The sequence below is a fragment of the Eschrichtius robustus genome, chromosome 3 (genome assembly GCF_028021215.1).
Source record: "Eschrichtius robustus isolate mEscRob2 chromosome 3, mEscRob2.pri, whole genome shotgun sequence".
Lineage (NCBI taxonomy): Eukaryota > Metazoa > Chordata > Mammalia > Artiodactyla > Eschrichtiidae > Eschrichtius > Eschrichtius robustus.
The window spans coordinates 185448442-185464289 of record NC_090826.1 but is presented as its reverse complement, the minus strand read 5'-3'; the positions used below and the strand labels follow the sequence as shown (position 1 = coordinate 185464289).

The 15848-nt window shown below is 34.3% G+C and overlaps 1 protein-coding gene across 3 annotated transcripts in view; it reads right to left on the bottom strand.

Moving 5' to 3' along the window:
• NEK7 (NIMA related kinase 7) overlaps positions 1 to 15848 on the bottom strand; it is a 136482-nt gene that overhangs the window by 39566 nt on the left and 81068 nt on the right. For all 3 annotated transcript variants that reach the window (XM_068541856.1, XM_068541854.1, XM_068541855.1), the window contains 2 exons: positions 4812 to 4920; positions 3812 to 3919 (listed from right to left, as the gene is read on the bottom strand). In XM_068541856.1, the coding sequence (XP_068397957.1) occupies positions 3812 to 3919; positions 4812 to 4920 (217 nt within the window). The remainder of the gene's footprint in view (positions 1 to 3811; positions 3920 to 4811; positions 4921 to 15848) is intronic.

The window sequence follows — 15848 nt, the reverse complement described above, 5'->3', positions numbered from 1 at the left end:
AGAAATGGAGAGACTGGGAGACACTGTGTGTGGTGGGAGCAGAAGAAAAACTAAAGGCCTCTGAGATTTTTTTTTTTTTTTTTTTTCCAATTTTGAAGAACTGAACATGGTCTGAACATCCAGCAACATCAGATTTAGTATCTGTAATTTTAACCCTGAATTTAAGGAATTATTATTATTCTATGTTGACACACTCCTTAGTTAAAAAACTGGTTGTGAAAACTGACTGGAAACGTGGCCACCTACACAACTTCATTTGCTACAGAAAATGTGAGAGAACCAGAGATTTTACTGCATGTCGATACGTTACCATGTAATTAAATGATACAAATAAGAGATAGAAATTGAAGAGACAACTGAAAAATTCAAGGACTTGACAATCTCTTAAGGATTGTTAAATACAAAAAAACTTGGAAGTGTGTTCCTTACTAATGATTGAATAAAAATAAGTGAAAAATCTTTGATTTTTGAAAAAAATGTATTTTGAAATAAACAAAGTATAAATCTGTTACTACAACAAGATGTTTCTAAAATCCTAGGTATTTCTGCCTTTTTGAATTAAATTCCTGAAAAAAATCTCCTTTACAAAATTAAACAAAATTTGGCACCAAAACAGACTTCATTCAAAGTAAACTTATTCAGATTTTCCTTTATGAATGATATACAGATCTCATTCCTTTGTAGTTTCACTAATATTTAAACCTGCACTGTGAATAAATAAACCATGCCCTACAGATTTAATCCTCAGCAAAATCAGAAAAAAAAATCAACATACTATAAAACATACAGTTTATCATATTTTCTGTGAGCAAAATAAATTTGTATAGGTGGCCACATTTTCAAGTACTTTTTGGAAAAATAAAAGCAATCTTTCATTTTTTATTATATTATAATTTATATATTGTAAATTTCAGGTGTACAATACAGTGTTTCAATATTTTTACAGATTATACTCCATTTAAAGTTATTACAAAATAATGGCTAAACTTCCCTATGCTGAACTATATATCCTTATTGTTTATTTTAAAAGCAATCTTTTAAATTTGCTCTTAAAAATAAAAACATATGTCAGTAACACAGGAGGGCAATAATTCTTTAAAAGCAAAAATTAGGGTCAACTTGTCAACAAACATAAGTCTATGTCACAATTTCTGTCCTTGTTATTTTATACATATTCTCTGTTAGCAAAGGAATTTTTCCTGATCCTTCTACACAGAATTTTTATTGCGTCCAAATACCTTGGTAGGCTAGAGTTCAAACTTTAATTCTTGATGTTCAATGTACTTTGCTTAGTGAACTTCAGTTTCAAACCATCAAAATCTTTACTTCACAGAGAAGATAGGCAGGAATAAAGCATGTTTTCCTATTTTAAGAATATTTTTCTCAAAATAATATGGAAAACAAAAATTATTTTTCTATTGATTCATTCATCAAACAAACCAGTCTCATTGCTACTTCCTCACTGGCTGTACTTCACGTGTGTCTCAGAATGTTTTATAATTATGGGCATCCCCATTTGTATGTGTGTGTGTCCATATGCACACACACACACACAACTACATGACCCTAAGTGAATTGATTTAGATAAAAACTGATGTTAGAAATTCTTAACGAATTATTAAATCTATTAAATTTTTACTCTCTATATCATATAATAACACACATCACCTAAATCTAAGACATGCATACACGTTTGTAAACCCCACTGAGAACTTTTGTAAGAGGCAGTGACAGGCGAGCTAAAGAAGCCCATTTCCTAAACTGTTAAGATTTGGTTTTCACATAATATGCTGGATACTTAGGGTCAGGCAACTACGGCATGCTCAGAGCGACAGCCTGCAAAGCAGCATTTACACAATACATATATATGTGCAGGAGCATGGGTACGTGCAGTTGTGCCTGTGTGCATGTACGTGTGTGCGTGTGTAACTGTAACCTAGCATTTCTAAGTAGATTAACAACAGAGTGCTGTTAGGACATTCCATTCAGATGAGTAACAGTGAACACGTTATCTTTCCTAACGATCAGTGGCACTGGCTTGGAACAGTCTAAAGTTTTCTTCACAGAAATCCTCTACTATTTGCATTGTCAGAGTTGGAACTTCCAAATAAAACTTTATTAAAGTGCTCTGCAAAATTATGCATTTCTTGTGGAACTTCATATCAAATTTTCCTATCCTGAAAAAATTGTAATGTTCTGCAAGAATAAATGTAAAGTGAAAGAAGAAACTAAAACATTGTCACTCGGCATCAGCTGAAATTTTATTTTCTTAAATTACTGGACAAAACTGAAACTCTGTGTAAAGAGTAAAGTATTATCTTCCCACCACTCCTTAATCTAGGACCCAATATCTTGTCATTCAGCAAATATTGATCAGGTTCCTACTTATGTGCTACACACTATCCTAGATACAGAAGAATTAAATGACAGGTTCAAGGCCACACAGGACCTTTGCGACAAAGCCATTTAAAAATGTCCAGTCAACTAATTCAGATGCTCGTTTCACTACTTCGTTATTTAGTGTAACTCACTTATTCCTCATCAAGCCATTTAAAATTTTTTTATTTCTCATTTAAAAACAATAATTTTATCCAAAAACTCAATTGTTCTCAATGATTTCATCTTTCACCAAAGATGGGGCATCATTAAATTAAAGCCAACTTATTTTTACCTTAATCCTTGTTTTATTTTGGTTGTTACCATTTTGACAAAGTCACATTACAAGGGGACAATATGATTTGAAGAGTTTTAGGAGAAGCTCTATCACTCCCCTTAAGTTATTCAATTTAAAAATTATTTCTTCCTAGTAATTTCTATTGTTTCTAAACTGGACAACCTTCTTTCCATTAATATAATGTTGTAATAGCTACATTCAGTTCTATTTTAGGTACAAAGGACACTCGTACATTATCAGCTCTAGAATGAATAAATTACAAGTATCTTCTTCTTTATAACTTAGGGGAATATCTTCCTCCTTAGCCATAGATCATCTCTAGGTCCCTCCTCTGGAGCAATCACAACCATGTATGTTACTTTAATAAATAAACATTTACAAACAACTATAGTATTTTTAAATGGTCAGGTGAGGTCCTTTTTCAAGATATGGTTTATTCTTCATATTATCTTAATATTATTAATGTAAGAGAAAAGGAAGGATCCATGGCAATGGTTAAAACTAGATTTCTTGGGCTTCCCTGGTGGCGCAGTGGTGGAGAATCCGCCTGCCAATGCAGGGGACACGGGTTCAAGCCCTGGTCCGGGAGGATCCCACATGCCGCGGAGCAACTGGGCCCGTGAGCCACAACTACTGAGCCTGCGCGTCTGGAGCCTGTGCTCCGCAACAAGAGAGGCCGCGACAGTGAGAGGCCCACGCGCACCGCGATGAAGAGTGGCCCCCGCTCGCCGCAACTGGAGAAAGCCCTCGCACAGAAACGAAGACCCAACACGGCCAAAAATAAATAAATAAAATTAAAAAAAAAAAAAAAAAAGAAGAGTGAGGGCACAATAAAGACATTTCAAACTCAAAAAAAAAAAAAAAAAAACAAAAACAAACAACTAGATTTGTTCATTAGCATTTTCTTTTACTAAATGCCTGCCTGAGGGTCAAACTAACAGAAGTATCCAACTGTCACATGAATGGACACATTATACCTGATAGGTTTCAGCTCAGGACCTGATGATTTTTAAAATAGTTTTATTTAGACTATAAAAGCTAGCATGTAATCTGTACATCCCTTACATTTTTAACCATATGGGCGGGGTGGGGGGAAGGGGGGCAGATAACCTAATGAAATTATATTGTGTCTCTTACCTAAAGAATGTGCAGCTGTGGTTTTGGAGCTAAAAAACCGACCAAGCCCAAGATCTCCAAGTTTGACCACCCCAGTGGCTGTAATGAACACATTAGCTGGTTTTATATCTGTGAATAAACGAAGGGATCAGGTGAAAGATAATGTCAGTTTAGGTATATTCAAGGGGTTAAAAAACACTTCTCATTGTTGAATTTAAAATATATCTCAAAAATGAAAGTCAGTTTGAATTTTTAACCAATTATTTTGAGTAAGTTTCATATAGCCTAATATTTCTGAGTTCTCAGTCCCCTGATAGACAGATAATCATCAATGCAGGATGATGATCACCATTCATTTTCATTTAAAATGCATTTTGTTTTCCATTTTCAAATAAACTTCTGTGAAATTCAAAGCACAAAATAAATTTGTGCCCTTCTTATGTCAATTTCAAATAGAATATCCCACTAAATAGTAATTTATTGACATGTTTACATAAAATATAAAATCATAACTCTGACACAGGTAATTATTTACTTAGATGACCTTAGAAATTTTAATTGCTTAAATAAATTGTACTGAAAATTTTCAAACCCCCAAGTCAAGGGATTAATGCCTTAGTGATGTAACCTTCATACATTCCACCCAACCATTTAACTGATAACTAAGAATATATTAACAGTGAATGCTGAACATTAAAAATCTAAGTAGCTGTAATGTATAGTTCATCAAAAAAAAAAAAAAACAAACTCTTCCTTATGCATGTTCAACTGCTTTCCTGCATCTGTTTTTTTTCTTTTACCAACATAATCAGTAAAAAAAAAAAAAAAAAAAAAAAAAAAAAAAAAAAAGTCAAACAGAAAAATAACTAATTCTCGTTCTTATTTTTAAAAAAACCAAGTAGGCTTCACTTAAAGGCTTATCATTCTAGTAAAATCAAAACTTGGAAATAAATTACCTGGGAAAGCCTGATACTGTGCATCGTTGACACCAACACTAAAAGTTACTCATGACTGAACTCACCCCGGTGCATGACTCGTCGAGAATGCATGTGCTCCAGTGCACTGCACAGCTGCACGAAGTACTTCCAAACAGTCCTTTCAGGAATTAGCCTCTTTTGTTTCTTAAAATGCTGTTTAAAAAATTTTAAATAAGATTTTAAAAAAGAAACTACCTTCAGACTAGATTCTGACTTCAGTCAGAAAAACACCTACTTTTATCTACCTATTACCAGCTAAAAAACATGATTTTCCATAGTGAAAGGATACCAAGATTTTTACCGGACACAATGGCTTAAATGTCTCCCTATTGTATCTAAGGTCAGCACAAGCCATATCATGCTACGTCTTTGTGGTGTCCATCTGTTTCAAAAAAATTAACATCCACATAAAGTAATTTCTTATCCTAAAAGGAGGATGTCAGATTTTATTTTAAGAATTAGCCGGAATAAAAGAGTCTAGAGACCTGGAGGTGATTATGTTCATTACAAGACCGTCCTTCTCTTGACAGAAGGTAGTGAAGTAGAATTCCTTTAAATATTGAACCATCATCCTTGGTGATTTGAAATATCACTTAATTTATTAAAAATTAAATAAATAAAAGGGATTTATGTGAAAAGTTTTCATGAATATTTCCACTGCATACTCCAAGTCAAACTTGTACTTTGCTTTGAACGAATGAAACTAAATATGGGAGCAAAACATTACAGGAAGACCAGGGCAAAAAAGCTGAGCGTAAATATGCTAGTTTGGAAGGAGTGGGCCATCATGCATAAGAGGGCAATAACTAAGTAACTGCAAAACCAAAGGTACATATTCATGCCCATTTTTCTACATTACCTTTGCTAGAAGAATATACTAATAATATGCTGATTCAAGAACACAGTTCGTAGCTTCATAAGATTTATAAAGATTCTTCACATAAAAATTATTTCTCAAAAACAAAAGTGTAATTGGTTTCCTACTGAGCAAAATCTATAAATGACCAGCATGAAGAAGTATTTCATTTAAACAAATTTTCAGACAATTTTAACTTTTTAAGATACACATTTATTAACAGACGTCGACATTTAAATACGTGCTTTAATGCACTTTATCTGGTGACTTGACATTTTTGAAAGTTCAACTAATTTGATTTTTTTTGTTATTGAATATGGAGAATGGTACTTCAGATGATTCCAAAATAATGAGCTGTGTCAGTTCCTGACCCTGTGACCAGTTGAGGGCAGGCTGAAAGGAAAAACAATACAGGGAAACAAATCTGCTAGTATCCCTACTTCATACTTAGCAAAGGGTTATATCTACTGTCTCATATGCACTCAATACGCCAAAGGATAAATCTTTAAGGAAAAGCGAATCACTTTAGGTTAATCTTTATTGGAACACATACTACAGAAATGAACTTATCAGCAATTTCAATAGCTATTACATCAGTAGCAAAAAAACAAGTAACAATCAGATGACCAGGATATTAAAAAGCAAATCAGGGTTAATACTAAAATGGTGAAAACCTCCCATATCATGTTTCAACGTTAGGTCTTATTAATTGCAGACTGTGTGAGCATCGGTTTTCATTCTATGGGGCCAATGCTGCAAAATCAGTTCTACACACATAATTCTCTTTCAGACTTGGAATGAGTCCAAATAAAGCCAGTCTATGTGCTGCTCTCCCTCACTCTGGATTAGCATATCAGAAGACTGTTTGATGTCAACAGGAAGATGGGGACCAGGTTTCTTTTCATTCAATAATAAATATACCGTATCATGTAAGTATCAGACCATGAAAGAAGAATCTTATGCTTTAATATAGATTCTGAAACCACCGTAATTATAATTAACTTGACAATTTACCTTTAAAGTTCCATTATTAAAAAATAAATCATATATAAAGGAAAGGGCAGAATGAAAAAATTGCCCTCAGAATGGAAGGTGTAAATCAGGCCAAGACAGTCCGACTATTTTCACGTTTTCATGTTCTTGTTTAGGATCGTTTCTTTCAGTAACAAATTAAAGATGATAACAATAAACTGGCATCAATATAATGCTACCGAGACAGAATGACTCGGCCAAATGTAACTATCTGAATTACTAACATGTTTCTGAAGAATAATTTTAGGAATTTGACTGGATCATAAAATAAACCAAAAGCAGTTTCATTATTACGTCATTGGTTATCTTCCAATATTTTTTACGTGTCTGTTTAAACACATGCAGTTTTTCAACCATCCTTCAGTGTAGGATTTTTTTTTTTTTTTTTTTTTGAGGAAACCAATACTTATGATGAGAAAAGGCTGTCTGTTCTGATGGTGGCACTGTTGGCTATCTCTTAAAAAGAGGATGAACAGAAAAAAGGCAATAGGAATTTGAATTGTTTTTACTACTGGTAAAATTTATATCAGGACTACAAAGGAGGAACTTACAAAATGCCAATGTATTAAAAAAAAGAACCACCTTTTCTTAACTTATTCTAATATACACATATCTTTTAAAAGTTAATTATCCAGTCAAATGGCATTACTGCTCAAAAATCCTATTTTTCTCTCGAAAAAAGACAGTCCCACATAAATATTCAGCTCTAGATTTGGAAAAAAATCTAATACCAATACACAGAAATAAAAAATGTACATTTATTTGTCATGTGGTAAGTTTTTAATAAAGCAATAAATAATTTTTAAATGTTAGTATTAATAAAGATTTCTGTGAAAACAACTTACAGGATATGTCATTTTTACTATATTTATGTTATAAAATAGAATTTTAACTTTTTATATCTGAAAATAAAATATCTAAAAAGTCATGAAAAGACAGAAATTAGCACTCAGGTATACCTAACCACTTGGACAGAATTATTATTTAGTCTTTTTTTCAAAGGTACGTTCATCTTTTTTCTATGCAAAGCTTCAAATATTGTTTACTTTAAAAGCATATTTTCTATCTCCATCAACATTATTCAAATAAACACTGAACATTATTCACATCAAAAAAAAAAAGATGTAACAAAAAAGGCAGCCAGGGTACATGTAAAATGCGTATACAAACATCAGGTTATATTATATTCTCACTTGTGTGTAAAAAGATTACCAGCATCTCACTTAGGTGAAATTCAGCATCCCTGGTAAAACATGTGCAGTGTCACTGAATGATGTGTATTAATATAAAAGAGGCTAGCTGATGCAAGCTGCTTCCATTCAAAGATTTTTGGAAAATAGTCACATCTTTTTTTTAAATTGTCAAACATCCTCCTACAAATTAAATGCCCCAGACCAAATTACATGGTGGACACTGCCTATCAAGTATCAGTTTCTGGGTCACTTGGTTCCTGAATCTAGACACCACTACTCCAAACAGCACATACATTTATTTCTAAGTTTTATAACTCTAGCATTCCTCCTCAGGAAATCTTGGGAAAAAATTTTAACAGTATTACCCAGCATAAACTCATCAACAGAGAAAGAACAGAAAATTATCTTGTTGGATCAAAAAAAAAAAAAAAGTTAATCTCTATAGTGTATCAAAATATTTAAGCCCGTAGTTTGGTATATTAATTTTTAACAAGAAAGTTTCAGACAAAACACCCAGAACCATCATAGTGCCAGCTTCACAGGTGAGCGGCCCATACGTTCATGCAGGGCCCTGCACTGAGTGTAATGCTTGCTCTGTTCTGCCACCTAGAAATTCCTAATCATTTGTCAACAAGGGGACCCACGATTGTGTGCTGGTCCTGGGAACCATATACCAAGCATCCTTTGGAAACAACATACTGCTGTAGTTAAAAACAAAACCAAAAAAACAACAAATAACAATCCTGTCAGGCAAGTCATTCTTGAAGAAGATTAGGAGAAATGGTAATTAAATAACAAGAAATAATGAAGTTATATGAGAACTGGCATTGCAGGCATCAGCTGTTTCAGCTGTTTTCCATCTCTTCCAAGTACCTAACAAGAGGAAGTAATTTATGTTCACTATGAGGAACTATTTCCTGCCTGGGAGTGTCACCAAATGTTTCATGTGCCACTCACAGAATCCATATGCACCTTTAATAACAGACCTGATTCTTGACAGTAATGGTTGTGTGACCTTGAACAAGCCTAAGCTTAACCTTGCTGGGCCTCTGTGTCCTCACCATATTAAGCAGAGTTTGGAGATGATCTGTGTGGCGCCTGCCGCCTCTGAAGTATCTCAGTTACAAATAAAACACAAATAATAAATGCCTGATTGGCACATTTTCACACTTAAAAATAACAAATTTTACTAGTATGTCCTGTCCTTTAAATCTCCAACTGATAAAAACAAAGCAAAAATAACAATCCTAATACCTCTGAGATCCCCATAAGTCCAGTTAATGCTATAAATGGCCTTCACATGAGATAACAGGTCAAATTTTTGTAATTAGGTAATTATAAGGTAACTGACCTTGTAATTAGGTCAACCATTTACCAACAGAAGGGATGTTATGTTCCCAAACATTTCTGTAAGTATAATGCATTTTTATAAGATGACATTTTGCAGTGGTTATTTCAAAGAATCAAGTGCACAGGGACTGGGTGATGGAAAAGACAGGATGCTTCTAGAAGTGTAACTGACAGTTCTAAGTGTGATTTTTATTATATATCCACCTTTCCATAGAAATATTTCTATTCCAAAGACATAAGAAGGTGTCAACAGACTAAACCGTACAAGTATTTGCTATACACCAATTCTGGGAATTATATAAATGCATAAAATAGTTATGTCTCAATTAGAATTTGGTATGTGATACTAATTTGCAATGTGTGAATATTTTCACCCTTGGCACTCAGAATAAAATTTAGGTATCCTAAGTTGCTTTAGAAGATGCAAGTAGAGTGGGCTTGGCAGTCAGGAGATCACTAAAAATATTTATCATCTGCATTTAATTTTATCCTCTTTGATAAAACATTTCTCATCCAAGCTCTACTTGTCTTTTTCCTTTCCTATAAATGTTAGAAAAGCTGCTAAGTGTATTCAGCCGTTTCTAATTATAATTTAATAGAACATCAATGTAATCCACTCATTCCCCAAAGTCAAAATCATATAGGTTAATAATGAAAGTGGAAAACATACTTTATCTTATGGTAGAAAATGTGAAACAGATAAGATTTTTTTTCTGAGTAATTAAGCCTTGGGGGAAAAAAAAAAGACCTTATTTAGCAAACAAGAAAAATAAGCTCCTATAAAGTCACAATATTCTTCCCCCTGAAAAGTTGCCTTCTAAATGTTCATACGTCAGTGTCAAGGAAACTTAGGATATTTTAAAAAATCAATGAAAAAGATATGAATGCATCAGAATTACCACAAGGAATGACGCCTGCATTGCTGCCACGTTGATCATTCTTAAGAGAAGCTTCCATGTTCCTAAAATTTATGGGAAAATACTTGGAAATACTTAAGATGTTGTCTCTACTGCATTAGAGGACTAGAGACAGAGGTGGTGAGATGAAAAAGCAGGAAGTCCATCTTTAGGACGACATGGAAGGTCACAAAGAGAGAGGGTAACACTTGCCTCTTTGATGAATTCTTTCTAGTTATGTCAAACCAGACAATAGTAGGAGAGTTAGAAAGATATTTCAATATTCTTAATGGACAAGGAAGACAGCAGAACAATAATGAGACAATAAAAGTCTCTCAGTAGAAATTTGAACAAAGAAAAATGGGACAGAAGTCTGTACCTCTTCTCTCTACTTAATTGTCTTCAGCTACCAGCACTACTGCTCATGGTGGTAAATGGTTTAGAAAGGCTGCTTTCAATCAATATTACCTTCAAATAGAAGGAGCAAAAAGTTCCCTGAAAATTATCTTCTGATTTTTTCCTAAGTAAATATAGTTCAAAACTTACACACCACTTTTTCATTATGCTCACCGGACAACATAACGGCCATTATGGTACATAATTTTCAATTTATTAAAATCCCTAAGTTCAATACTACTTTATTACCAAACTTCTCAGGTATCAAAGAAAACTCAAGGTATACTTTATCAGTAACACTGCTTCTGTAAAAATAATGCTGTATAACACACTTACATATACATACCACACAGACATAAATCTACATGGTTACACACACACAGGTGTACGTGCATGATGTGTAGGTATCGATGTATAGAATATTCAATTCTGTATAGTTTTTTTCAGATAGCGCCACTAATCTGCAACCTTAAGACTTCTGAGTAATTCTGAAGTCATGTATAATATAAGATAGATAGCAATCGTTAATACAAGAGATTCAGCAGGAAACAGACTGCATTTGGAATCGCTGGCAATTCTCCCTGTGGTCTGGCTTGGGCTGCACACTTTATGCCAGATGCTGAAATGGACAGTGTCTGTATCCTCTAAACCATAAATCAGAGTCAGCAAAGATAGATGGTGCTGCTGGGGAGATTTTACTGCTTCAGGGATCCAAAGGTCAAGAGTGTAAAAGACATTTCTAAGTGATTTTATTTCCAGTACAGCCTCTAAGTTTGGATAAGAACAGATACGAATATGTCTGCAAATGCAAAAAAACAACCACACCAAGAAGGCGAACAAGATTTACACGTTGTAATACCTGAAGATAATAATTATCTCCAAAACACTTCATGTTTTAGCTAACTTATCAAAGTTTGTGGTAAGCAGAATTCTCAGACATACCTCACCCCTCAAAATCCTCAAGTCCTGGTGCACCATCCCCTCCCCTTGAGTGTGAGCTGGGTGGTGAATGTGATGAACTATCACCCCCATATTAGGTTATCTCATGTGACAGAAAGGATTCTGCAGACATAATTAAGGCTCTAAATCAGCTACTTTTGAGATAATCACCAGGAAGATTATCCTGGGTGAACCTGACCTAATCGGGTAAACCCTTCAAAGAAGGCAGAGAGATTCCAAGCCAGAGAGACTCTCCTGCTGGCCTTAAGGGAGCAAACTGCCACAGCAGAGAGGGCCACGTGGCCTCGAAGACTGCTCCCAGTTGACAACCAGGAAGAAAGCAGGGACTTCCATCATACAGCCGCAAGGAATTGAATGCTCCCAACAATCAGTGAACAAGGAAGAAAGCCCTAAACCTCAGATGAGACCACAGGCCCAGCTGGCACCTTGATTTCAGCTTCTAAGACCTTGAGCAAAGAACCCACAAACCAGCATGTGAACTCACTGACCTCCCCCACAAATTGTGAGATAATAAATTTGTGTTTCTTTAAGCTGCTAAGTTTGTGATAATTAGCAATTAAAAACTAATACAAAGTGCATTTATAAACACAGTAAAAAAATCAGTATAAAAAATTATCATTATGTCTGTATAAAGGAAGAGTCTTAAAGCTCCTACGAAATTTAAAAGAAATACCACACAGGTGGTAACAATGTAGAAAATACACAGTTGACAACCCAAAAACACAGCCTGTATCTAAATATATTACAAATAAGAAGAGGTAGCCTAACTCAGGAACAAGACACAGGAGCCACTCTCGCCACCCTTATTCAACACAGCCCTGAAAGAACCTGCCAGAGCAAGCAGGCAAGAAAATAAACAAATTAAGGGCATCAGAACCGGGTAGGAAGAAGTAAAATTGTCTCTACTTGAAGATGACATGATTTTATAAGTAAAAAATCCTAAAGACTCCACCAAAAAACCGTTAGTTCTAAATAACGAATTCAGTAAAGTTTCAGGATAAAAAATTAACATATAAAAATCAGTAATGTTTCTATACAGTAATAGTGAATTATCTGAAAAAGAAATAAACAATTCCATTTACAGTAGCATCAAAAACAATAAGATACTTAGGAATATCTTAACCAAGGAGGTGAACGATCTCAGAAAACTACAAGATGCTGATGAAACAAACTGAAGAAGACACAAATAAATGGAAAGAAATCCCATGTTCATGATCAGAAGAATTAATATTATTAAAGTGTCAATCCTACCAAAAGCCATCTATAGATTCAGTGCAATCCCTATTAAGATTCCAATGGCATTTTCCACAGCAGTAGACAATACAATTCTAAAATTTATGTGGAGCCACAAAAGACCCCAAACAGCCAGAGCAATCCTGAGAAAGAAGAATAAAGTGGGAGGCATCACACTTCCTGATTTCAAACTATATTACAAAGTTACAGTAATCACAGCAGTATGGTACTGGCATGAAAACAGACACATAGGTCGACGGAAAAGAATTGAGAGCCCAGAAATAAACCCAAGGATTTACAGTCAACTAATATTTGACAAGGGAGCCAAGAATACTCAATAGGGAGAAGACAGTCTCTTCAATAAATGGTACTGGGAAAATTGGACATCCACATGTAAAAGAATAAAACTAGACCCTTATCTTTCACCACTCACAAAAATTAACTTGAAATGAATTAAAGACTTAAATGTGAGACCTGAAACCATGAAACTCCTAGAAGAAAACATAGGAAAAAGCTCCCTGACAATGATTTTTTGGATATGACACCTAGAACATAAGCAACAAAATGAAAAATAAAGAAGTACGATGACATCAAACTAAAGAGCTTCTGCACAGCAAAAGAAACAATCAAAAAGTGAAAAGACAACCTACAGAATGGGAAAAAAACATTTGCAAACGATATATCTGATGAGGGGCTAATATCCAAAATATATAAAGAACTCACACAACTCCACAGCAAAAAAACCCCAAATAATCCAATTAACAAACAGGCAAAAGACCTGAGTAGACATTTTTCCAAAGAAGATATATGAATGGCCAACAGGTACATGAAAAGATGCTCAACATCACTAGTCATTACGGAAATGCAAATCAAAACCACAATGGGATACCACTTCATGCCTGTTAGAATGGCCATCAAAAAAGGACAAGAGATAACAAACACTGGCCAGGATGTGGAGAAAGGGGAACCCTTGTGCACTGTTGATGGGATTGTAAACTGGTGTAGCCGCCGTGGAGGAGCCTCAAAAAAGTAAAACTAAAAATAAAAAACTAAAAATAAAACCATGTGATCCAGCAATTCCACTTCTGGAAATATATCCAGAGGAAATGAAAACAAACTCGGTATCTGCACACCTATGTTTCTGCAGCATTATTTGCAGTAGCCAAGACATGGTAACAACCTAAGCGTGCATCAATCAGTGCATGGATAAAGAAGCTGTGGTACATATACAATGGAGTATTATTCAGCCATAAAAAATGAGGACATCCTGCCATTTGCAAAAACATGGATGGACCTTGAGGGCATTGTGCTAAGTGAAAGATAAATACTGCATGATGTCGCTTACATATGGAATCTAAATAAAAAACACACAAACACACACACAGTCTCATAGAAAAAAGAGATCAGATTTGTGGTTGCCGGAAGTGCAGGGGAGGGGGGAGGGGGAACTGGAGGAAGATGATCAAAAGGTACAAACTTCCAGCTATAAGATAAATAAGTGCTAGTGATGCAATGTACAGCATGATGGCTACAGTCAACACTGCTGTCTGATACACAGGGAAGTTGTTAAGAGAATAAATCCTAAGCGTTCCCATCGCAAGAAAAAAACCATTTTTTTTCCTTTTTTTTTGCATTTTCTTTTTATTGTACCTATACGAGCTAATGGATACTCACTAAACTTACTGTGATATTCATTTCACAATATATTACATGTAAGTCAAACCATTATGCTGTACACCTTAAACTTATACAGTGATGCATCTCAATTATATCACAATAAAATTGGAGGGGAAAAAAGAGATAGCCTTAACTAATTACTTGAAATTGTGTCAAACTCTTGGCACAAAACAGAGTTCAATTTAAATTATTTGTATTTCATCTTTCACTAAAAAAAAATCTGTAAGAGTAATATTCACTTCCTTCTTAGCCAGTGTGGTGAGGTATGACAATTTTTTGGCAGATAACAAACTTCTGAGTTTCCCTTCATGAGACTTTTTATGTTGGGTTATATCTTGTTTTACTGATATTTTAGTCAAGTATAGCTTTAAAAAATATAATGTTAAATATATGCACTTATATTTTCTTCTATCTGTCTCAAACTGACTTTCTAATAGGCAATTATAAATATAGGAACTTATAAATAGTTCAAAGAATAAACTATATTTTAGAAAAATAGGCTATGAAAATTTTAAATATATTTTAGCAATATTTCTACTGACAAAGTGTAATAAACAGAGCTCTAGTTCACATATTTCTGAGATTAGTCTCTTATCTCCTCTATACTAAGTCTCCATCACCAAATATGTTTCTTAGCAACAGAAAAGTGAAATAAATAGTATTAATAAGGCATACTACAAAATGGAACATGTATTGGGTCCAATTTAGGATACAATAAAGAAAATGTATAGCATATAGATATCACAACTTGATAAACTATAATCCAACTGGTTACTTTGTAAGAGTCTTTTCCTTTAAAATTCTGATTACTGATGATAAAGAAATATATGATGAAACATTCTGGATTTCCTTTTATCTTAAAACTCATCTGGGAAGTATTTCCTCTGACCACAGCCTCAGGTATTCCTCTGTCACTAATTAGAGAAATACTGAATATTTCCACTATAAATTGCTTAATTATATTTGTCAGCCTGCTCTAAACCAATTAATTATTTACTTGTAAAAATCTTTGATGCAGTGCTATCCAGAGGTTCATTTCTGGAATACAGACCAGGAGCTATATTTCCTCTTCTACCCCAATTAAGCTGAAGAGTTGAGACAGTGAAATATATTGTTGTGATGAACAATGACTTACAATTTTACTCACCATAAAGAAATGAATCACGTTTCTTACAATTCAAGTATCTACTGCTGTCCTTTATAAAGCACTAAGTCACTGTCATGTTCCTTCATAAAGAAGTTCCTATGATTTTTTCCATGATGTGGTCTCTTTTATAAAGACTGGCTTATAACACAAATCAAAGTGGTTAGAAAACAATTTTAGAATTTCTTAGGGCCAAAAAAGCCCCCTTCCTGTATCAGAACGCTGTCTCCTCTCATGCCGCATACCACGCGATATCTTAGCACCTCCTCGTGGGACCGGAGTATGAAACAGTAGGAGACATGTATGTGCCTGTCATACCACCACCCATGTTTACTGATGGACCC